At 38.5% G+C, this 24,004-nt stretch overlaps 1 protein-coding gene across 1 annotated transcript; it reads right to left on the reverse strand.

Annotated features, from left to right (window-relative positions):
* Positions 1-219: 219 nt before the first annotated feature.
* Positions 220-11,847, reverse strand: LOC143854120 (ATP binding microtubule motor family protein). The gene is made up of 12 exons (XM_077363916.1): positions 11,450-11,847; positions 11,092-11,280; positions 10,303-10,497; positions 9,939-10,046; positions 4,481-4,558; positions 4,313-4,394; positions 3,030-3,189; positions 2,637-2,939; positions 2,324-2,542; positions 1,748-2,240; positions 1,070-1,135; positions 220-729 (listed from the first exon to the last, which is right to left on the reverse strand). The coding sequence occupies exons 1-12, from the start codon at positions 11,579-11,581 to the stop codon at positions 550-552; spliced, it is 2,205 nt and encodes a 734-aa protein (XP_077220031.1). The 5' UTR covers positions 11,582-11,847; the 3' UTR covers positions 220-549.
* Positions 11,848-24,004: the final 12,157 nt, after the last annotated feature.

A 24,004-nucleotide genomic window follows, 5' to 3' on the forward strand; every position in this document is an offset into this window, starting at 1 on the left:
GAACGCCAAAAGAAATTCCCAAGCACAAATATCAGCTCAAATGAATTTCTGCAGAGCCAATGAGCAGTTTCAGAAGGCAACAATCCCCTTCAAAAGACCCCCTAGAAAGATACTTGAGAAAATTTCTTCATTGTCTTTTATGGCATTACAGAGAGAAATGGGTATCAAGTAGGTAGAGTGGCAAAGCAAAGCAGGAAAAAGAGAACAAAAAACATAAAGTGAGCGTAGAATTCCAATCTCAATTACCAAAGATATTCTGTTTTGGGGGAATTTTTTATCATTACAATCTTGCAGAGCTTTACAGAAAGACGCCACAGTGAGCATATAATATTTTGCTACACATCAAAATACCGATAAGAAACAAAAACAAATGTTGGCTTTGAAAACAACAATGAGACAGAATTTCACAACAATGGTCGGCAACACCTATGTTGCAAGGCTGAAACAATACAACATTGGCCACTAATATGGAAAGCTTAACTCTTGCTTAATTTATAACCACACAATAACACAAGCCAATATTCTTAGATCAGCACTTAAAAAGTAAAATCAATGACCCAATGAAGATACTAGAACATTGTGTTCGTTCAAGCGCCTCTGGAAATGGGCCAAACGAGTCTGCAAATTTAGTATACCTGCAGCCTTCTGTGAAAGAATTGTATTCAATTTCGAGACGTAATCGTCTAATTGATTCCCTGGTTGATCAGCTTCTACCAACAACTTCATTTCCTGCACGTAAAATGTGAAAAAACCAATTACTCGAAAAGCTTAAGCTGTTTGAGTCGGTGTTATTTAATCATCTATACTTCAACACTTCCCCTCACGTGTGACCCCTCTTTTTTTTTTGGGTAGGCCGTATATATGGAATTTTAATATCAATGACTTGTTGGGTTTTGAACCCAAGGCTTGCCGTGAGGCAATAGCTCTGATACCATGTGAAACAATCATTTACTCCAAAATCTTGAGCTGTTAGAATTGGTGTTATTTAATCATTTATATTTCAACATAAAAAGCAAATATATCAAACCCAATCACCAAACCCAGATGCAAGCAATTTGTTGCTACTGACCTCCCGAACAATGTCTATCGTCTCCTCCACTTGCCTCCGATGAGCAACCACAAGATCTTCTTCTTCCTGAAATTACAACAATCTTGACATAAACAAGCAGCACCAAATAAAAATCAAATTTTGAGATTTATCTAGGGGTGCAACTCAGGTTGATTTTTGGGAATTCGGGTTTAGCTTTTACAATAAAATCGGGTCAGGTTTGGGTTGCTTCCAATTCATTTTTTAGCAAAAGCCTATGATTTAGCCGACATTTCGAATTTATTGCTAACACATGTGTCCTGCTGTGTCCAACACGACACGCATGTGGCGTGTCCACCCGTGTCGACACTCATTTGGACACTTTTAAATGTACTGACTTAATTTGGCTGTGTGGACAGGTTTTTGTGCCGTGTCAAGTGTGACATTCTATTTTTTTATTGCATATTGTGTTTTGCTCTTTTATTGTTATCTCTTTTATTATAAACTCTTTTTAGCTCTTCTTTAACTAATATTTATTGTTGTATCATATATATACTTCTGTTTTAGCCGTGTCCCCATTTATAAATTTTGGGGGTTCGTTGTGTCCGACACTGTGTGTCCGTGTCGACACGCGACACCCGTTTCCGTGTCCACAAATCATAGGGAGAAGCTCAACCCGAACTGACTCAAATTGCATCCCAATATTTATCAGACACTTGCCTTCAACAGGGCATTCAGATCTTCCTCTGGGTTCGAGTTATTCGCCTCAAAGTCTGGCAGGTCCTTCCACTTTCCCTGGGTTTCGACTTTCCTTGTCTTATGCTCTGAAGCCAAAACAGGGTACTTATTTGGCTTTTCGTTCTTCCAAGATATCTTGCTTTGCTCGTATGATTCCTCAGAGAAATCAAACTCCTTTCCAGTAGTCAAACCTCTATGTTCCTTGGAATAATCGCCATATGCAGAAGCTAAGAGCCCCTCATCTCTTCCAGTGAAACCACGGTCCATGTTAAAAGGCAGAGAGGTTTCCAATTCAACTTGTTTATGCCACCCAAATCTGTTGGTTTCAATGGAAACAGCTACATTGTTGTTACCCTCAAAGGAGGAAACTGGAGGTAAAGTTGAAGATAAGGGTGATGCAGTTGATTCTCTCAGATTTAAGGATGCTGAAAGAGGGTCCTTCTTGGTGGTGTTCCCTTTTGAAAGGCTCTTCACCCTGGTAACAAAACATCCATTAAATACATGAAGCAAAAACTACCCATTTCCTTACATGTAATTGGTGTCAAATCAAAGCATCACCTATCAGCATATCTTAATGTGTTGAGTGTGTGTTCACATGAGCCTGAATTCGGAGAAATGCATGATATCATAACAGTGCGCGAGTCTCCAACGAATGAGTCCCTAAGAACTTCAGTCAGTTTACTCCCTCGGAAAGGAATATGACCCTGGTCGCTGTCAAGAGCTCGAATGCATTCCTTCAGCGCAAGTAAGCTTTTGTTAATCTCAGCACCTTCCATTCTGCATCACAAATTCAGATACTACCCATTATGCTGATGTGAAAATGTGTATGCTCAGTTTCACCAAGTGAAAGAGGAACCTAAGAAAATTATACCTCGTCTGCTTATCATTATCTGTGGTATCCGCACCGCGTTCGCTGCCAGCCAGATCTATAAAGGAGAGCTTTCCAATGACGCGAGCAGGCTTTGATTCACTGCCATCAACTGACCTCTTAATAACAAGCTGAAGTATAGCATGAGAGCGTGATGACTCCTCATTTGCACCAGTTGTGCCCGTGCTCCTCGTGGCATTTCCTTTCTCGATGAACTCTCTGATCACCTCTACATTGGATACTCGGAATTCTTGTAAACCTACAATGCAAACTTGTTGCTTACCATCTTCCCTCATGCAAAGCTTTCTGCAAGAAATCAAATTCAGATTTGAGTGAAATGAAATTGCGGAGATTGCCCAAGTTTCTACCTCAAAATAAGAAGTAATGATGACAAACCTCCGATCATTAAGGAGATCAAAAAGTTTCCCTCCATATATCTCAAAGAAACTGAAAAACAACTGAAAACCTTGATTTCGATAAGTATGGTTCATTAATCTTAGAATATCATGGGATGCTTTAAGGGGGAGCGGTTGCATTGTGTATGTCTTTCCGCTACCTGAAAAACATGACATACAACCAAACTAAACTTATTCAAACAAGTTTGTAACAAGAGTTAAGCACAATAAACAATACCAAACAAAATATAAACACTAGAATGAAGCCAAGGGAAGACGAGTTTAGCTTTCCAAAACCTATACAATGTTGTGAGACTACTGAAACAGGAAGTACACAAACTGCAACGCTGAGACTGAAATTGCATATTTTAAAGGCCTGATCTATAAAATAGCAACAGAAAATTAATAAAGGAAAACACTTTGAAAACAGGATTACGTTTTGGAAATAAAAACGGGCCTGACATGACAGTTGATTTGACCATTTTCAAAGTGTATTAGTTGGTTTAGGGAAATTTGTCCTCCCTTCCTTTTGTCTTTTAGTGGACGTGGGTCCAATGAATGATGCCCGTTTTCCCCCCAAAATGGAATCCCGTTTTCCTAGCAGTGCTCATGAATAGATATAATCATACATATGAAGGATCGGTTGACATATTGAAAGAGAAGTGCACACTTAATGAATAATGAGGATCTGAGCTGGTTATTCCTTGGTAAACAATACTCAATATTGTTTGGATTTTGAATTTTGAATGTGAAGAAAAGGTTAGAAAAGGATGCACACATTCACATTTATGTTCGCCAATAAAAATACTGAAAGTACTTTTTTTGTAGGTAAGCTGGGATCGAACCTGAGACCTCAAGGTTGAGATGCAAAGCCTCAACCATTGAGCTACAGGCCCAAGCCCAGTGAAAGAATTTCACTGAAATTAAAAGTAATGAACAACTTTCTAATTGTGCCAAGAGGAGTGCAAATAAACACTAAGTTCTTCAGAAATGAAGACAATGTATAATAAATTATGTATTCAATTTCCAGAAAAGAAATAATCATATCTTACTTGGTTAGAATACCAAAATTTTATGCAACACACTAAAAAATTAAAAAAGACAAAAGAGAAGAAGAAAAAACAGGTATCAGCATAATGCTCTTCAGTATCTTTATGTGGACAATCTGTATCTATTTTTCAACACATGAAAATTTTCTTACCCATTTCAATAAAAAAAAAACAGTATTCAATAGCATGATGGGGAAAACATATTAAATAATGTTTGCAACACTAAGACACTTGCCTGTTTGCCCATAGGCAAAGCAAGTTGCCTTCGTTCGCTGAAAAATTGTTGGAACAATGGGCTCCACAGTCTCACGATATACCTACAAAACAATAGATGGATCAAAACCAGCAAAAAGATTGCTGGTGAGGATATAGATATACCTAATGCATTTTCATTTATACTCACTTCATCATTTGAAACATCCTCGTCCAACACTGCATCAAAAACAAATTCGTGTCTTTCAACATACTCTGTTAGGTCTACCTGCAGAAAGTAACACAAAGAAGTATGAGCGTAAAATCTATATATTTGTGTTCATTGCACAGGCACTTTGATCCCATAAAGGAATATCGGATGTTCAGGATATTTCTGTTGGACATATTAATGGTTCCTGTTGGTGGTGAGAGAACAAAACAATGTTGCTTCAAGGCGTGATATCACTTTCCTTAAGACAAAATTCGCCCCCACCAGAAGTGTACCAAAAGGGATCCGCGAACTGCCTCCAAGATACAATGAAGCCTAGTAGGGAAATCCTACTAATGTTTGATGACGCCTCGCACAAGCGGAATCAAACCCGAAATGCCCTTTAAAATTTCAAGCCTTAGAGAAATTTCTAGATACTGTTTATGCAGACTAACAATATCCAGAACAGTAAAAAGAATAAAACATAATGTAAAAACTTTGGGGAATTTTCTAAGGATAGTAGAAGTGTGCTTTTAATATGTCAGAATTGCACTATGAGGTTGCCAATCCGTTTCTGTCTAGAAATGACAGAGATCTGCTCTTTTTATAGAGCCTCTGGTGTCTTTTCAGTGTGAAAAGCACCTCTTCAGGGCAACTTTTCAGATTGGTTTGAATTCTAACCGTTAGATCGCACCCATTCATGATTGAACGGTCTAGATCGATCCTAGAGTGAATGTTGGTTTGGGTAAAACCTCCCTCCAACCCCGAAACCGATAGATCAATCATCTACGGTGCGGATCACAACCCTTGGGCTCTTGACCGTTGGGAGGATGGGACACAAATCCAACGGTCCTCATCTAGTAGTCGTTAAGCCACGATCCGACGATTCAGATCGCACCCGCTGCCACAGTAGCCGTTGGAGCGCACCAAGCCCGCTGGGACGACCGTTCGGCCCGACTCGAAGCTCAAACTGACCGACCACCCACTTGACCGATCCACCTTTATCTAAATCCAATGGTCCAGATATAATCTGGAAAAATTAAAGGCTCCAATTGCTCCTCGCGACGATGCTTACGTGCAACGTGTGCCTAAAAATGCGCCACTAGAAATACGAAATGTAACTGTAGAAAATGTCTGCTTCAAAGACCCTTTGCTGAAATGGTGCAAACTGGTTGAATTGATTCCTACAAATAACACACACCCTTACTGTGTTTGCATATGCATTTTGCACATGCTTTTACCACATGCATGAATATGTGTCCACAGTCCGTACCCTCTTTTACCTAAATGCATAAAGCCAGTCATCAAACATACTGACAAACATAGTTGTTAACCCGTGACTCGACTCGTGACTCGATTTCTTACTTTTATGACTCGTGACTCAACTTGACTCATGACTCGTAAGAGTTTTTTACAAGAACAGAAATATAGTTGAAAAAATATAATCATAAATCAAAAGATGAAGCATGTAAAAGTATAACCTAATAGCACATAGATAAAGCACTAAGCCAAAAATATAAATAACTATATGCTTGTTACTTGCATGCACAAAAATAATTATGCTCTAAGTTCCAACTTCCAAGTTTTCAACTATCAAAATAAGAACGCCCAGGCCCAGCGACTCGACTCGACTCGTAATGCTCTGTATGGTTGCCGGGTTTTTTTTGTTCCTGGGAGTTATGTGGGAGAAAAAAATACCCTGGGAGATAGGTGGGAAAAAAAAAGTTCTAGAAGTTTCCTGGTAAAATAAAAATCCCATGTTTGGTTATGTGGGAGAAAAAAATACCCGGGGAGATATGGTGGGAAAAAAAAAAACCTTTGTTTGGTTGCTTGAACTGTTGGATAGAAAAAAATTCTTCTCAAGCTTATTTTTGGTTCCTGAGTTTATTTTTGTTCCTGGGGTTATCTTGGGATGGGATGAAAAGGCAATCATTACAAAGTGGGATTAAAAAATTCACCCCACAAGTAATCATTACAAGAGTGGGATTAAAAAAAACCTAGTGCTAAAAGGCAACCAAACATGGGATGGGACCAAAATTTAACTTACTCTCCCACATAACTCCCAGGAACAAAAAAAACCCGACAACCAAACAGGGCATAAGAGTCTTATTTTTTCGAGTCACCAAACGACTCGGACGAGTCTTCAACAGGGGCGAGTCACCCATGCAACTCGCCTAGAAAGCCCAGCGACTCGACTCGACTTGACTCAGGAGTTGACTCGTACGACTCGTAAGAGTTTGACAGCTATGCTCAACCTTCCACGAAAACTGTCCTCACTAATTGCCCCTCCACAAAATATAGTCGTCGTTGTTGCCTAATACACAAGCATTCTAGCTGAAAAAAGGTAGCCACCAAGGTTTTAAATTTCCACCAAAATAGACACGAAATGTTTCCATTTCCATCCCTACTGAAATGATACCAAAACCGAAACGCAGATTGAAATCAAAATGGTATACTCTTAGACGCAGGAACTTTCTCTCGGGGTGCTGCTCCCACCTCGGAACCTCCATTCGGCGCTCCTTAGGAAGGAGCTTCCAGGGAGCGCAACCCCAAAGAGTGGGAACTGCTTGCATGACGCTCCCAACCTACTTCTATTACTCCATAAGTCCCACCAACACCAACTTCCTTGCATCAAACTCCTCCAACTCTTCAAAGTACTTTATTAGAGCAAGCACAAAGGCTTCGCATCTTCAGAAGGCACGAGGAACGAGACGCTCCCAAACTTAGATGGTTAGAAATTACTCTTCAAAGGTGGTTAGAAATTACGGGGATGTACTTGACATTTGAAAGATACATATGAAAATGGTTAGAAACTCTTACTTTTTTATGTACTTGAATTCTGAAAGATATATAAAGAAAATATTACATTACACGCTCCCACGACGCTCCCAAACTTCTAGACCCCACGCTTCCCCGCCCCCGCACCCGCTTTGTGCTTCTAAGGGTATACTATATCATTATGTGTTACATAATTATATTTATATGAATTGCATGTCAAATTTGGTATATGTACTATGCATACATATTTGTATCAATAACATATGAAATGCCGTATGTATCGAATTAGCAGACATGCACAACAGCGCATGTCACTAGGTATTTGATGTTATCAAACCATGGGTGGTTGTCTTCTTATGTGATGACTTCTAAATGTATATTTGTGTTTATTCTAGCATTTTATGAAGTTTTATCTTAAAATTCTATCACTTGCTTGCGCTTCCGTCAGTTACCATGAATTTACAAGATTTCCACCAAAATTTCCAACTGAAACCTTAACGTTTCCATTTCCGCGGCGCCCGAAACTCAAATTTAAAACCTTGGTGCTACAAAAAAAAGGAAATCTTTTGGTTTTGGATGGAAATTTCGGTGGAAATCTTGTAAAATCACGGCAACATATGAAAACATATTCAAACAATAGAGTTTGAAGATAAAACATTACAAAATGCTTGAATAAGCACAAATACATACTAAGAAATCATTACATAAGCAAGAAAATCATCCACAATAGTTTAAAAGCATCGAACACCTAGTGACATGCACAAGATAATCTAGTACATACCATATTCCATATATAGTTCATATAAATATTGATACATAATAAATGCATCACATTTTGTTTGCACTTCATATAAATATAATTATTCAATACATATTAATATGGAATACCACTATTACACTAATGATTTTGGCTTGTGCATTTTGGTCGTTCCGGATTCAATTTAGGTGGGGATGAAAATAGAAACATTTCACTCGATTCGTGTCGCTTTTGATGGAAATTTAAAATCATGAGCTGAATGCGTGAGTGACTATGCATCCATGCTAACATAAGCATGCCAATCCTAAAACCCTGCAGTTGAACCAACCATCGTCACTCCTGAGCTTTGTCGTCATTCATCATGCACCTTCGTCAAATATGAGTCCTTACGCTTGCAATTTTTGCCTCAATCGTCAAAGGTTTGAGCATTGATAACCTCTTGAAGGCCTCCTATTTTTTGCCTCAATCAACAAAGGGTTTGAACATTGATAAGCCTCCTCTTTTCCAACCTCATTTTAACTGAAAATAGAAGATTTAGTTGCAACAAAGTTGAGCATAGGTTTGGGAATGAAGAAAAAAAATCATACTTACTGGAAACCTCTTAGTTGGATGGGAAGTTCATTTCCCTGGAAACTCGCTTTGGAAGCTAAGTTCTTCTCACTTTCCAAATTTAGGGGGAAGCTAAGTTCTACACGTTTCCGTTTCCTCTTAATTAAGAGTACGTTTCATATTTAGATGAGTATTTCTTCCTAAAAAATACTCTCCTTTTGATAATAATGAATGAACGTATTTAAAAACAAGTGCATTTTGCCATTCAAAAAAAAAGAAAAAAAGAGTGCATTTAAAACTTAAAAACTCATCTTAAGTTTCAAAACAAAATTATGTGGATCTTTTTCTAAAATGTTGATAATAAATATATGCAAATATAACATTTTTTCTCTTTACTTTCTTTAGAGCTTTTCGTTGTTAGAGTATTTTCAAAATAAATATGGTTTTGAAAATATCTATGACATTCCCACTATCACCACCACACAATTTCTCCAACGATCACTTCCCACGTTTTCTCTTTTCTAAACACCTTGCTTACCTCTTTTGCTTCACGCACTCGCTTTCTACTCAAGTAACAATGAAAAAAAAAATATCTATGACATAATGATAAATCTGATTGCTCCTTGTGACATGTTCACAAAGAAAAATAATCTACGTCGTAATGATAAATCAGATTGCATGCAGCATAACATAGCACACATGTGAAAATGGGTCACCTTGTAGAGTATGCATCTTGTTATCCCTTAGTTTAGCATGACTTGCATTGAGATGGAAGAAATTTCTTGAGAAAAGATTATTAGCAGAATGTTGCAAATGTGCATGACATGTTTCAGAACCAAGTTCAATAAAAAAATTATTCATCCAAACTCAATGCTATTTTCTTAGATGAGAGTAGACTGAATGTTGAATTTAAAGAGTTTTAAAAGGTTGAGTGTTTCAAAATTTTGGAGGGAGAATGAAATCTGCCTCTGACATCGATCTGGTTTTTGTGATAATTTATCCAAACCATTTGACTCTTGCTTTCGTTGATTTGCATTACAGATATCAGAGGATCTACGCTTCACTTTATGATCCAGTTTCAGTTTTTATATACAGGTCAGTGCACTTGTTTTTTATATTATGATAAGCAATTATAAATTTCCATGGACTACATTATACTGAAATATTCACAGTGGTAGCATTTAGTACTTCTGAGGTGAGTTGCAATCCTAGAAATTTATTAGCCTAGGACACAAAACAATTGAGAACATACCCTAACATTAACAAAAGAACAGTGAACCCAGTAGTGAAGGGTCTAATTCATAAATAAAATTGGTCACATATGCTAAAAAGATAAAAGAAATTGAAATAGTGATTTTACACAAACTCAACCCTCACCTTCTGTTTACTTTCATGAACCATAAGAGAATTCGTATTTGTTTCTATTGTTATGATGTCTTCCTCTTTCTTTGAGATCTCCTTTTTATTCAGAGGTCTCTTGCGCACCTGCATTCAATGCATCATTAATATCCTATATAGCAAGGAATAGATGAAACCATTGCACCTCAGTGCAGCAGACGGCACGGAAAATTGGTTGCTACCTGCACCCATTCAACTGAAGGAAATCCCATGCATTTTTTACATAAAAGAAGCCTTGATGTTGTAAATTCAGTTCAAAGTTTCCATTCTAAAAGCTTAACAATCAATAGATTAATGCATCCCAGTTCATTTCAGGCAATGTAATGATATAAACATAACATACCACTACTTTGATCTTAGCAACAGAACTGGTTTTCTCTCTTTCTGCTGAAAAGCTTTTCAGAAGATTATTTTCTGGTAAGCCACGGAGTCTGTTCATCTGCTTGTCCGTAGAAAAGGATGGCTCCGAATCATCAAAGCTTCTGCCGCGAGCAGATTGGTAGGTAGTAATACCATCATATAGCCCAGGAACAGGCATCTGCCAACACAATAAGACTAGAAATCAGCAAGACATGTGAGTTAGAATTAGATCCCCCAATTTCTAATAGGAACTAAGATCACCAAGGGAAAGACTAGTTTACAGCTATGACTCAAAGAATGAGAAGTCAGGATATTCTTCATGAAAGCTCAAACCTTAGGAATCAAACTTCCTCTCAGATTCCGGATAGGTTATAATCATATTTTGCGTTTGCCTTACAAAAAAGAGCTCGATTTGTAAAATAAGGAGAGGAAAGTTAAATCTCTTCAATGCAGTAGAAATGCAACCAAAGAGATTACAGACAGGAAAGTTAAAATCTATTCAATGCAGTAGAAAGCAACCAAAGAGATTGCAGGCTTCCAACTCAGCAGAGATACATTTTTTTTTCAACATGAGAAAGCACAACGGATCAAGTTGGATAACCAAAATTTGAATGAAAATTTCAAATTCCCAAGGGGCAGAGATATGACTACAACTTCAGCCCTAAGAACAATGAATCAAATCTATATATAAAAGTTACAATACATCAACTAAAATAGATCGCGAAAATCAAAATCTATACCATCTAAGATTGCAAAACAAAGATGTTCTTACTTCAGGGATCAGCTCAGTGTCGAAAGAATGCAGATCCAGGATCCCAGGGCTGAGCTCGCTCGGCGAAACAAACTCATCGCCATTCTTCCTCTCGCTCGAGGATCGTGAGTAGAAAGGAGGACTAGAAGGCTCTGAGAAAAGCTCTCCATTCGCGCTCCGCTGCATGTTCCGGAACATTCTAGAAAAATCCTGCCACATTAAATTTATATCTGAGTCGATTTGGATACAAATTTCACTAGATCTGGTTTCTAAATGACTGATCTAAAAAATAACACAAAAATCTGGCCGAATATAACATCCAAAACAGTTAGGTTACATGAAGAGAATGATTTGAGGGGAAAAAAAGATGGATTATTACCTGTGGAGCAGAAGGGTTTGAGGATTGGAGCCACCTCGGATTAGAGGAGGTTTCGAGGAAATTATCGGAGTATTGACGGTGGTGATGAGCGGAAGAACCAGATTTATGCATTTGTCGCCCCATCACGTTCATCTCTAATGGCAGATGTAAATATGAGATGGAGATCGGGTGTTCGATAAAACGCCCCACAGAAAATCGGAGGTTTTTGGTGCCGATCTGGCTGCAGGCGGAACAGTAATTTTCTCTCAACAATACAAAGGTGTTGGGTGTTGGTCAGTGGTCACGACTCACGACCTTTTGTTCTCTAGGTCAAAGGAGGAGGAAATCTAGAAGAAGGTGAGATGTAGGCTTTCAAAACTTGAGAGAGAGAGAGAGAGAGGAAATCATTTCAAAACTTTGAAAAGGAAGACCGGGGCAGCTATCGAGGGAGGCGTACACACGATGAGTAATTCTCTAGACCAATAAGATGAATACACGTGGAGGTATAAGAGCTAAACACTGTAGCTACGCTTGCAAATGGGCGTACTTTGGAGCTGACGTGGTGTGTAGTTTGGAACGGAAGGGGATATAAAGGAGGTGAAAGAAACGACTTGAGTTTAATACGTTTTACCAAAAATGTACAGTGGGGCCCACTTCATAGGATGATCCAAACCGTTCATTTGCTGGGCCATGACATAAATAGGACGATCTTAACCCTCCGATCTGTAGAGGAACTGAACATGGAAGAAGTCTCTAAAGATTGGAGGATTAGAATCGTACCGTGAAGATGATTTATGGGGTACGGCCTATTTAAGTATTTAGGTTATGGCCTTAGAAAGAACGGTCTGGATCATGCAATGTAGTGGCCCACTGTACTCTTTGAAAAATACTGGACTTCACATGCAACATATAAAATCACCTATATCCTAAGGTCCAAAATTATTTCGGATAGTGACTCATACCTAGCCACAAAATCCGAATCCGATGGAGCGTCTGGATAAGAGGGCCGAAATGTACAAAAATACCCTTTATTTCAATTCAATAACTATTCTCATTCGATTTCTTCCCTCCGTTAACCCCAAGTCTTATCTATGTACAACTCAAGTAGCACCTAGGATAATCTGATATTGCAATTCAAAATGAATCATCACCTAAACATTGACCTTTTTGGATACATGGATTTTAGAATCTTGGATTTCCTCAAAATCCTAGATGGGAGACGAAAGAAGAAGGAGATCGTCCGTCAATTTCTGTTTTCTCGCTCTTCTTTTTGTCGAGTGAGAGAGTAGGAGATCATCTCGTGTTTATCGGTTTTAGAAATCTCAGGATGGAAGAGAGATTTCTAAAACCTGAATTTCATACTTAAAATCCAGAATTTTATATCGTTTTCAAACTAAAACGTGGATTCTAAAATCCATAGATCCAAACAGGCCCTAAAAGTAGGATTCGAAAAATACTCCTCGGGATGTCAATAGATTCACTTCGGATAGGGTCCACCCATGCCTCAGTCATGATCCATTCAAATCCCCTATCACTCTGATCGCATTCGAAGTGTTCTTCGGATCCTACTTTTGTGTCTTGGTCATGATCTATTTCAAATCGAGCTGTCCATTGGAGTGTCTGTACAGTTAAAATTGAAGAGGGCGAGAGCAAGGGGAAGTGGGTTAGGGATTTTGGGTCAACAATTAGATAAGGAAGAGAAGAGGGTGATTTGAGACTTGAAGAGATGTAAATGACAAAATACAAACAATAGGAATTGTTCGAGAAAAGTGTATGACTTATTTTTACTAAAATACACTTGTAACAATACTAACAATTATAAAAAATTGGAGGACTTTTTCATAAAATAATAATATCAAATCAGATTTAGGACTGTCCCGCGGGCTTTTGTTAGTTGTCTAGATCTGATAAAAATAATTTGGATCCTATGATAAGGATCTGATATGTGTCCATGGATCTTGGTAATGTGTCTAGATCCTATCCATTAAAGTTCGGATTCGGATGGTCCATCTGACCGTTTGGATTCATTAACACCCCTGAACACTTGCCGGAATCAGGAATCAGTATCAGTATCACATTCCAATCCAATTCGAATCCCCCCCGTGAACGGATAATGATTCCAATTCTAGTGTTTGGGTAAGCGCAAGAATTTATCTAGGGAATCAATTGTGATTCCCATTCTAGCGTTTGGTACCATCCAGACCACGCCGGAATGGAGTCAAATTTTCAATAATTATTTAATTAATAATACTTGTTTTTTTCTAATAAAATGTAAAACGAGAGAGAGGGAGAGAGACAGAGAATCTCTTCTTTCTCTTTTACCTTAACAACTAAGGTAGGTTAAGCTAACCATGCCAACGTAAGCTTTTGTATTAGGAGGAGGATGGAAGGGGAAGCATTCCACAAAAAAACAATTAAAAAAATGAAAAGAAAAGAGCAAGTAAGCTATTTGCATGTGGACCTGTCTTGCTGTGCCCATCAGGCTTTTATTTCTGTTGTGGCATTTGAATTATTTTTTCACATGGAAAGAGATGCATTTTCTTCTGCTAGGGAAGCTGGGTCAGACTAATTCCTATTAGATGTTATTTGTGAAAAGAAGAAACATGAAACAAAGGGGAAAGTAAATAGGGTGTGTTTGGCTTGCCGGAATCAAGAATCGGTATGGACATCGCATTCCAATTCCCCCCATAAACGGAATGGCACTTCCCTTTCTAGTGTTAGGATTGCATTGGAATTCATCAAAGGGTAGTCATGATTTCAAATCTAGCGTTTGGTACAATAAAAACCAATGTCGGAATGGAATCAAATTTTCAATGAATTTTTCTTATTATCTCCAATCAATAAGACTTATTTTTTATTTTTTTTGCTAATTAAGCATCAATAAGATTAGTAGAACCTAAAACTTAGTTTTTGACGATTATTAGAAATATCTATTAGGATTCAAAGTAACTTGTTAAACTGATTAGGGCAACTGCTAGGGTTTCCATCGCTTGCCTCTTAGCTAATAGATTAGTTAGACATGGGTTCAATCCTTCATTTGCCTCTAAGGAAAAGAAGTGATCATAAGAACCAAATGAGCATAATAATATTTTGGAGGACAAAAAGTGTCCACCTGCAAGACAACAACATAAGAATGGGAAGAACAAGAAAAGAAAACGAGCATTTGGAAAAATAAAATAAAAATCCCCAACAAGCTATCTTGTTGGAACGTCTTCCCAGGCTTCGCTGTGTCGATTTCGTAATGGTGAGGAAAAACCCATTCAATCATAAAAAAAATAAAAAAGCCCTAAGTCAGCCCAAACTTCCTCCCTAACAAGTTCAGAAAGAGTTTTCTCTTTTATTTTCTCAATATTAACAAAAAGACATTTCAGAAATAAGAATGAGAACTGAGGCAAAAAATTGAATCTCTACGATACCCTAACCAAGCATTGCAGAAACACTGGAAATCCATACATGAGAGAGAGAGAGAGAGAGAGAGAGAGAGGGAGAAGGAGAAAAATAAGTTGCCGACCTCCTCTTTTTTTACACTTGTTAAAAAGATGAAAATACTTCCAGGAAAAGCTGCTAAGACGATAAAAGAACTTTTTCGTGTTACGAGCCAGTGTCATTTAGGTCTGATTCTGAGAATCAGAATACCACCTCCTACGGGTAACAAATGATGCCAATTATTCCGCTTCACATTCCATTAGGAATCCACTATTCCATTCACTAAATCCAACCATACGCCGGTATCACCTGATTCGGAATTAGGTCCCAATTCCTATTTCCAATTTCGGCGAACCAAACGCACCCATAGTACATAAAGTTCAAAACAAAAACAAGCATGAGAAAATTAGAGCCACCATTATGGTCTGAGCAACGAATCATATGTGAGTGTTCTTTTGTGGCAACCACCATTAGCCTTGATTGCTTCCAAAGGAGAATCTCAGTAATTATCAAACGAGAGAGAGAGAGAGAGAGAGAGAGAGAGAGAGAGAGAGAGAGAGAGAGAGAGAGAGCAACATATAGTAGAGAGAGATCACACTACCATTCAAAAAAATGATAGCACACTCTGTTTTCATCCAGAGAGAGAGAGAGAGAGAGAGAGAGAGAGAGAGAGAGAGAGAGAGAGAGAGAGAGAGAGAGAGAGAGAGCACTATGTTTTCGTGGTTTACCACCAAAATCAGACACTTGGTTGTAAATAATAATATTTCAGAAATCTTGGTTTGAAACAGATGTGAGAAAATCTGGCTTGCAAAATCTGGGTTTCAAACCAATAAACTGTGTTGTTTTTAAAAAAATAGACGATCATATAATGGGATAATGGGGGTTACCTTTGTTGGGTATATAGTATAACCCTATATATGTTCTAATATAAGCTCAATAAGATAATGGACCGGTGTAGTGGGTCTACATGGGCTAGAGCCCATTAACCAGTCAATAACCCTAGTTTATCTCTATATATAGGGGCTGGAGGCAACAAACTTAGGATTCCAAACTAGATACCTAGGGTGTAATGCTTCAAGCAACCTTGCTTGACTTAACAATCTTGAAGCACTATACGATTTTAGTGTTTCTCTCTTGGTAACGTCCTCAACTCCAAAAAAGAAGAAGATGTAAGTTTATCTCTCGCTCGTGGGTTTTAATTCCACTCGTTGGAATCAAGATTTGGCCGTGGGTTTGATTTCCTCAAAAATTGGTTTTTGGGCATTGGTTTTCTTCTCAAACAGAAAACAATTTGGGCGAAAGAGAGTGCGTGGAATCGTTGGGTTTCCTCTCCAATCGGATTACACGTGGGTATAATCCCATCGTTGGGTTTCCTCTCCATTCCGATTACACGTCTGGGTTATTTCACCAAATTAGATTACACGTTTTGAACCCAACGTCCACCACAACGATTTTTTTGAGGAGGATTCAAATCAGATTACATGTTTTGAACTCAACATCCTCTTTCCTACCACAGACAGAGGATTCAAATCACACGGAAGAAGGAGGAACAGACGAGGGTCGGAATTTCTACCGCTATCCCTCACTACCATCAAATTCGTTTTGGAGGTGGGATTTTCTCTCACAGTAAAACGTTTTTGGGCATGGGTTTCTTCCCACTCAGAATCCAATTTGGCCGTGGTTTCTTGCCTCCAAGATTTGGGCGTGGGTTCTTTCCACCTCCAAATTCGTCTGGGCGTGGTTTCTTTCTACCTCCAAATTCATTTGGGCGTGGTTTCTTCTACCTCCAATTAGTTGAAGCTGGGTGGAACTTTGGTTGGGGGTTTGTCAAATTTCAACTGAAATATACAATGGACAAGAATGCTATTCCGTTTGAGATTATCAAACTTCAATCGTTTGGAGGGTCTGAATTTAATTCATGGAAGCGAAAGACTCAATTCGGTCTAAAATATCTGAATTGTTTCTACACCGTTTTGAGTACCTTTGCTGATACGAGTGAAGATGTTGATGAACCTCAATGGCTTAGAGATGAGGATTTCTACAAAGACTACTTGTTAAATTGTCTTTCAGATAGTCTTGCAGAAACCTATAGCAAATTTAACACTGCTAAAGAAATATGGGATAATTTAGATACTCAATTCGAAAAGGAGGAGGAATTGTCCAAGACTCATCTGGTGGACAAATTCATGGATTTCAAGTTTCAAGAAAAGGAAATCACTCCTCAAGTGACTGATCTTAAGAATTTGAGATCTAAATTGAACAATGAGAAAATTGTTGTCTGTGATTCTTTTCTTGTGAGTGCAATCATATATAAGTTACCATCTGCATGACACTCTTTTAAAACTGAAATAGATCGGAAAAAGGTGCAAATGAGACTGGATGATCTCAAACGATTCATTCAAATCGAAGATGAGAATCGAGCTAGGAATAACTTGGAGATGGTTAGACAGCAACAGTCTACTGCTAACACAGTTACAATTCCCAAGAAATTTCCTCAGAAATCCAAGTCACCTAAAAGTGAACCCAAGTTAGAGGCCAAAAAGACTATATCTAAGAAAAAAAAGGGCAAGTGCCATAGCTGTGGGAAATGGGGTCACTTTGCAGCAGATTGTAGGCTACCTAAGAAGCCGAAATCTGACACCCCACAGAAGGAAGCTCATATGCTGGTGGGCAAGGCTGAGCCTAATAGTTTTGTTGCTATGTTGGGCAACGGTAAGGCCAGTACTTCTTCAGATTGGTGGTTAGATACAAGAGCCACCTGTCATGTTTGCAACTCTAAGAAACTATTTACAGATATTGTTGAAGCGAAAGAGACCGTTACAATGGCTAGTGGAGCAGAGGCGAAGGTGACTCATACTGGAACTGCAGACTTAGTCCTTTCTTCAGGTAAAATACTAACTTTGAAAAATGTTAAAGTAGTTCCTGCTCTTCAAAAGAATTTAATTTTCATTAGTCTTTTAGACAATGCTGAGATGTGCTCTTCTTTTTTGGTGTGGTTGAGTAACCTTATCTGTTAATTCTTATTATTTTGGCTGCGCATTCTTGATCAATGGTATGTATAGATTGAGTTTAGCAAATGAAACAATTAATTAGGTTAGTTCAACTTTATTGATCCTAAATTGTTACATAATAGACTAGGACATGTGAACTATAGAAAAATAGTACAACTTGCTAAAATTCGTAATATACCTTTAGATACGTCAATTAAATTTGACAGATGTGAAGTGTGTGCACAAACCAAGATTACTAGAAAACCTTTTCGTTCGGTTTCTAGAAGCACACAACTTCTTGAATTAATTCATTCTGACCTCTATGATTTTAAAAGTTTCACTACTAGAGGTGGTCAGAAGTATTTAATTACTTTTATAGATGATTTTTTAAGATATTGTCATATTTATCTGTTAAAATAGAAAGATGAAACTTTTTATAAATTTAAAAATTTCAAGAATCATGATGAAAATCAATTGAACTTGAAAATTAAAAGATTTAGTAGTGATAGAGGAGGAGAATACACTATGACAGAGTTCAAGAAATTATGTGCCTCTCAGGGCATAAGACTTGAAACTACTGCTCCTTACTCGCCTCAATCTAATGGCGTAGCTGAACGTAAGAACATGACATTAAGAGAAATGTTAAACTCTATGTTATTGACAGTTGGCATGCCTACTTATTTTTTGGGAGAAGCATCTTTGACTGCCAATCACATCCTGAATAAAGTGTCACACTCTAAATTGACCTCGACTCCTTATGAGTCATGGCACAAACATCCTTGTAGATTTGACACTCTCAAGACTTGTGGCTGTATTGCTTTTGTGAGGATACAAGACCCTAGGAGACCTAAAGTGGGGCCTAGAACCAACACTTGTGTGTATCTAGGTGGTGAAGAAGATAGTACTGTTGATCGGTTTTTGGATCTATCTACCAATATGGTTATAGAATCTAGAGATACAATATTCTTTGAGAATAAATTTCTCAGAGATCATGGTTTGACCATACCAGGTGATACAGAGATGGTTACAGAATCGCATGTAGAGTCTGACCAGAATACTTTTGACACTCGTCCTACTCTGATTTCTGGTTTAGAACCTTTAAAAATCTCTACAAGAGATCGAGTACCTAAGAACTTTGGTGAGGACTTTGTGACCTACCATTTGGAGAATGATCCATCAACCTATAAGGAAGCAATGGGATCTAGGAACTCTTTATTATGGGCAAAAGCCATTGATGATAAAATGACCTCTCTGTTACAAAATCAAACCTGGCAGCTCGTCGATTTGCCAAAAGGGGCTAAGACTGTGGGCTGTAAATGGGTTTTAAAGAATAAACTTAATCCTGGCGGATCCATAGCTTGGTAAAATCCACGTTTAGTAGCTAAGGGTTATACTCAAGTCAGTGGGATGGATTACTTTGATGTTTACTCACCGGTCTGTCATTTATCTACGATAAGAATTCTTCTTACTTTGACATCTATTGAGAAGTATGCTGTGCATCAAATGGATGTAAAAACGGCTTTCCTTAATGGGGACCTCACAGAGGAAATCTACATAAATCAACCTGAAGGGTTTTTCATGGAAGGTTTGGAGAACAAAGTTTGTAAGTTAAACAAATCTTTGTATGGTCTTAAACAAACACCTAAAATGTGGCATCAACAATTTGACAAGATAGTAAAGGGCTTTGGTTTTCAGACTAGTTACTCAGATAAATGCCTGTACTTTCGTTCTGTGTCGAATAAGGTTACAATTATTTGGTTGTATGTAGACGACATATTGATTCTTGGTTCTGATCTCTCTGTAGAGAGTGACGTGAAATCTATGTTGGCTAAAGAATTCGACATGAAAGATTTTGGTGTGGTGGACACCATTCTTGGTATGAAAGCAAGTTTTGATAGGCAAGGGATCACTCTTAGCTAAGCTCATTACATTGAGAAACTTCTTTCTACATGGGGATACCGTGAGTGTGTAAGCCCAAGGGTCCAAACTTTCACCTTTACCTTCTTGTTTTGATGCTAGCAACCCAAATTGAATAGTCTTTATGAACTAATGTGTTGCTTTGTAGTGTTGTGCCTTAGACAGGAACCTGACAGGTCATATCGCCATTACACAACACAACACAATACAACTCAACACATGGCTTGCGGATCAACATGCACAAAGGAACCATAAAGCTTGTACACACATGGGAGATATCATCCTCGGAAGATGTTTAAGTCAAAGAGCTCAAGTAAAAGATCCGATAAACATGCCGAGCAAAGTGCTAATGGAAGCTTGGAGTTGAACCAACATTGGTGACCACTTCATGTACCTCTCAACATGATTTGAAGAATGGAGGAAGTCACAAGATCCAAAGCAAGTTGAAGAGTTCACTCACAAGTTGAAGATGTCCAAGAAGTGCGGAGGAGCCAAGCAATCAAGAAGACTCAAGGTTTACACTTTTAGATTGTATTGGAATCCTCTTGTTTTAAATGTACTTGCACTTTCAAAGGTTTTCAAATGGTTTTTCATGACAAATTTGACATCTTCGAAAACCATCCACACACCCTAAAATGTGTTTGAAAACCTTGAACAAAAGCCCAAAGACCATGGCCCAAGTCCCTGAAATTTTAATATGTAAAACTCAAATATCAAGCAGGGTTGGTCGACCGGGGTTCCCCGGGCGACCATGGTAAGGTGGTTGGAAATCCAGCACCTACCCAAATTTATCGGGCCAGTCGATCGGGGCTCCCCGGGCAACCACGGATATGTTTATGAAAAGTCAGAAACATTCTAGCATGGTCGGGTCGGTCAACCTCCATAGCCCAGGCGACCGCGGATGGGAACTTGGACAAAAAAATATATAGTCCAGGAAGCCCTTGCCGGACGACTGTGACAGGCTCGGTTGACCGCGGCAATAAAGAATTTGAAAATAAAAAAGGGCGACCGCGACACCTCGGTCGACCGCGCCGGTTTGAGAAAGTAGCTGTTGAGGCTCAAACGGCTAGATTTTTCTAGCCCAGTTTATTACGGTTTTACCCCCAAACGGTCATATCTTTCCATGGGCTATTTTTTCGCTATCCTAGACCTTCTAAACAACCTTTTACAAGATCATTTTACATCATTTAGAGCTTAAACTTAAAAATCCAAGGTTGTTTCAAAAATCCTCTTCCATGCTTTGATTTGTGTTTTTACATTCATCAAGAGGCACTCCTTAGGACTTTTATTTATTATCATTGGAGTGATTGGTGAGCTATTCATTGTATTATTTGCCTATTTAGAGCCTTAAGAGAGCTTAAACTTCTTCCATTATTCATTGTATTCGCGAAGATGAGCTTTTCCCTTTGAGGCGGTTTGCGAAGAGGGATCACTACCTTGGAGGCATTTTACGAAGAGGAATCACTACCTTGGAGGCAATTTGCGAAGATGTATGATTTCCTTGGAGGCAGTTTGCGAAATGTGGGATTTTCTTAGAGGTGGTATTGCGAAGAGGGGATTGCTTCTTGGAGGCGGTTTGTAAAAAGGGGGTTTGTTCCCTTGAAGGAGTTGATTGTAAAAGCCAGGAGATCGGCGTGCGGAATCTCAAATAGTGAAAGAAAATCCTAAGAAAAGACCAAGTACTTGGGTAGTGGAGTAGGTTCGTTTGTGACCGAACCATTATACAAGATCGCGTCGTCTCCTATATTCTTCCTCATTCTTCTTGTGGTGATTGGTAATATCTAACCTTTCTTTATGTTTATAGTTATTTGAACAAGGGCTAGATTTAAACTTGTAATGCTTTTCAAAACCCTAATCAAACTCATAATTGCTAATTGTTAAAATTGGTTTTAACATTACACTTAATTAGGACAAAAATTTTAACAACCCAATTCACCCCCATCTTGTGTTGCCTACTGGGATTTCAATTGGTATCAAAGCTAAAGGCTCTTACATAGGCTTTCATTGAAAACCTTCAAGAGAAAAGATCCAAGGCAACTAATGGATTCTAGACTTCCCATGTTTGATGGTTCAGATTATGGATCATGGTCGATCCGTATGATAACCTATATTAAAAGTCTAGAGTTTGGTGTGTGACAGACAATAGAAAAGGGAGTGTAAGCCCAAGGGTACATCCCACTATTGTTTTGATGATTAACAAACTCAAATTGATGGTAGTTTGCTAATGGTTGCTCTAGTGTTGTGATTAAGACAAGTTTCATTCATGTCATCACTTGGAGCAAGAAGAACAAGGGCTAGTCTTGGAGAAAGTCAAGTTTTGGTGGTCATCCTTCAAGCCGTTTGGTGTATTGAAGAATCAAGGAAGCTACAAGTGCAATAATGTAATTGAAGACTATCTCATGACAAAGAGAAGATCATGCAAGTGCCCAAAAATATTGGAGATAAAGAATACCCAAGGTTATAGTTTTTAGAATGCATGAGAGTCCTCTTGGCATTTTGTGTTTGCATGTTTTGATGTTTTCAAATCATCTTTAAAACTATTTTTCTAAGTGCATAAATATATTTGAAAACACATGTTTAAAGCCCAAAGACCATGGCCCAAAAGCCCCTGGATTTTAAAGTTAAAATGGATTTTTACTCAGGGCCGGTCGACCAGTATAGGTCGGGCAACTACGGGATGGAACCTGGAATTCCAGGACATCTCAAAATTTATCGGGCCGGTCGACAGGGTCAATACGGTCGACCGCAGATTCATTTCTGGAAATCCAGAAAACACTTAGATGGGTATTGGAGGTCGACTGCGACCCCCTCGATCGACCGTGGAACACTTTAAGGCAAAATTATTTTTGAAACAGGTTATCCTCGCCGGGCGACCGCATTGACTTCGGTCGACTGCGGTGATAAAGATTTTGAAAATAAAAAGAGGTGCCCGATAAGGGCGGGCGACCGCGGTGGCTCGATCGACCGCAACAGTATTGCGAATTAGCCGTTGGGGTCTGCAGTGGGTAGGTGCAACCACCCAATTTTATTACAGTTTTTCCCTTGTTTCTTCCCAAATGAACTAGGGCAATTTAAACCCCATTGAAGGTCCTCATTTACACCTTTTGAATATTTGAAAATCAAACTTAGAGCTTTCTCTTGAAAATCAAAATGATTCTTCTTCAAATCTCTTGAGTATTTAAACTTGCATTTATTTCTTGCCAAGAGGTTCTCCCTAAGCTTTTAGTTTAATTATTGAGAGTCTTGTGAGCTTTGAGAGTTGTATTTGCCTTAAAGAGGCTTGAGAGCTTTTCATTTTTCTTCTTCATACTTTCATTTGTATTTGAGATTGCAAAGAGGAGTTTCTTGCTTCAAGGCCGGAGTGCAACGAAGAAGAACATCTTTAGAGGTGGATTTGTAATACAAGGGTGTGTCCCCTTATCGAAGTGGTGAATGTTGTATACGCTTTGTGAGACAGCGTCAAGGAGTCTCACCATAGTGGAGAAAATCCTAAGAAAAAGCGAAGTACTTGGGTAGTGGAGTAGGTCAAGTTGTGACCGAACCACTATAAATCATCGTGTGGTCTCCTCACTCTTTCTCCTCTCTCTTGTGGTGCTGGTAATCTCTTTTCCTTCTATTTTGAATATAACAAACAAGGGTTAGAACTAATTAGGCTAAACTCACTTGGCCTAGCTTTTCAAATAGAAAAATTTGAAAGTACCAATTCACCCTCCCCTTAGCTGTTGCCCTTTGGGATTTCACTTGGTATCAGAGCAAAAAGGCTCTTATAGATATTTTTGTAAGCCCAAGGGTTTTCATGGGTTAATCATTCACCTTATCTTCTTGTTTTTATGTTAGCAAACTAAATTCATTAGCATTTATGGACTGATGTGTTGCTTTGAGGTGTTGTGTTATATATAGGATTTTCATGTCACAATCGCCATTACACAACTCTTCACAACACATGGCTTATGGATCAAGGAGCAAAGAAACCAAGAGCTTGCACATACATTGAAGACATCCTCATTTGAAGATGTTTGAATCAAGAAGCTCATCATGAAGATTCCACAAGTTCCCTAAGCAAGTGTCAAGAGGGAGGAGCTTGGAGTTGAACATGCCATGGTGACACCTCATGGACCTCAACATGTATTGAAGATTGGATGACATGTCACAAGAGCCAAGACAACGTTCAAGATGTTCACTCAAGCCGAAGAAGTCCAAGAAAATGCAAAGGAGCCAAGACATTCCAAAAAGACTCAAGGTT

Source organism: Tasmannia lanceolata, unplaced genomic scaffold (genome assembly GCF_043159265.1).
Source record: "Tasmannia lanceolata isolate RefF3 unplaced genomic scaffold, GAP_Taslan_0.1 ptg000003l, whole genome shotgun sequence".
NCBI classification, from domain to species: domain Eukaryota; kingdom Viridiplantae; phylum Streptophyta; class Magnoliopsida; order Canellales; family Winteraceae; genus Tasmannia; species Tasmannia lanceolata.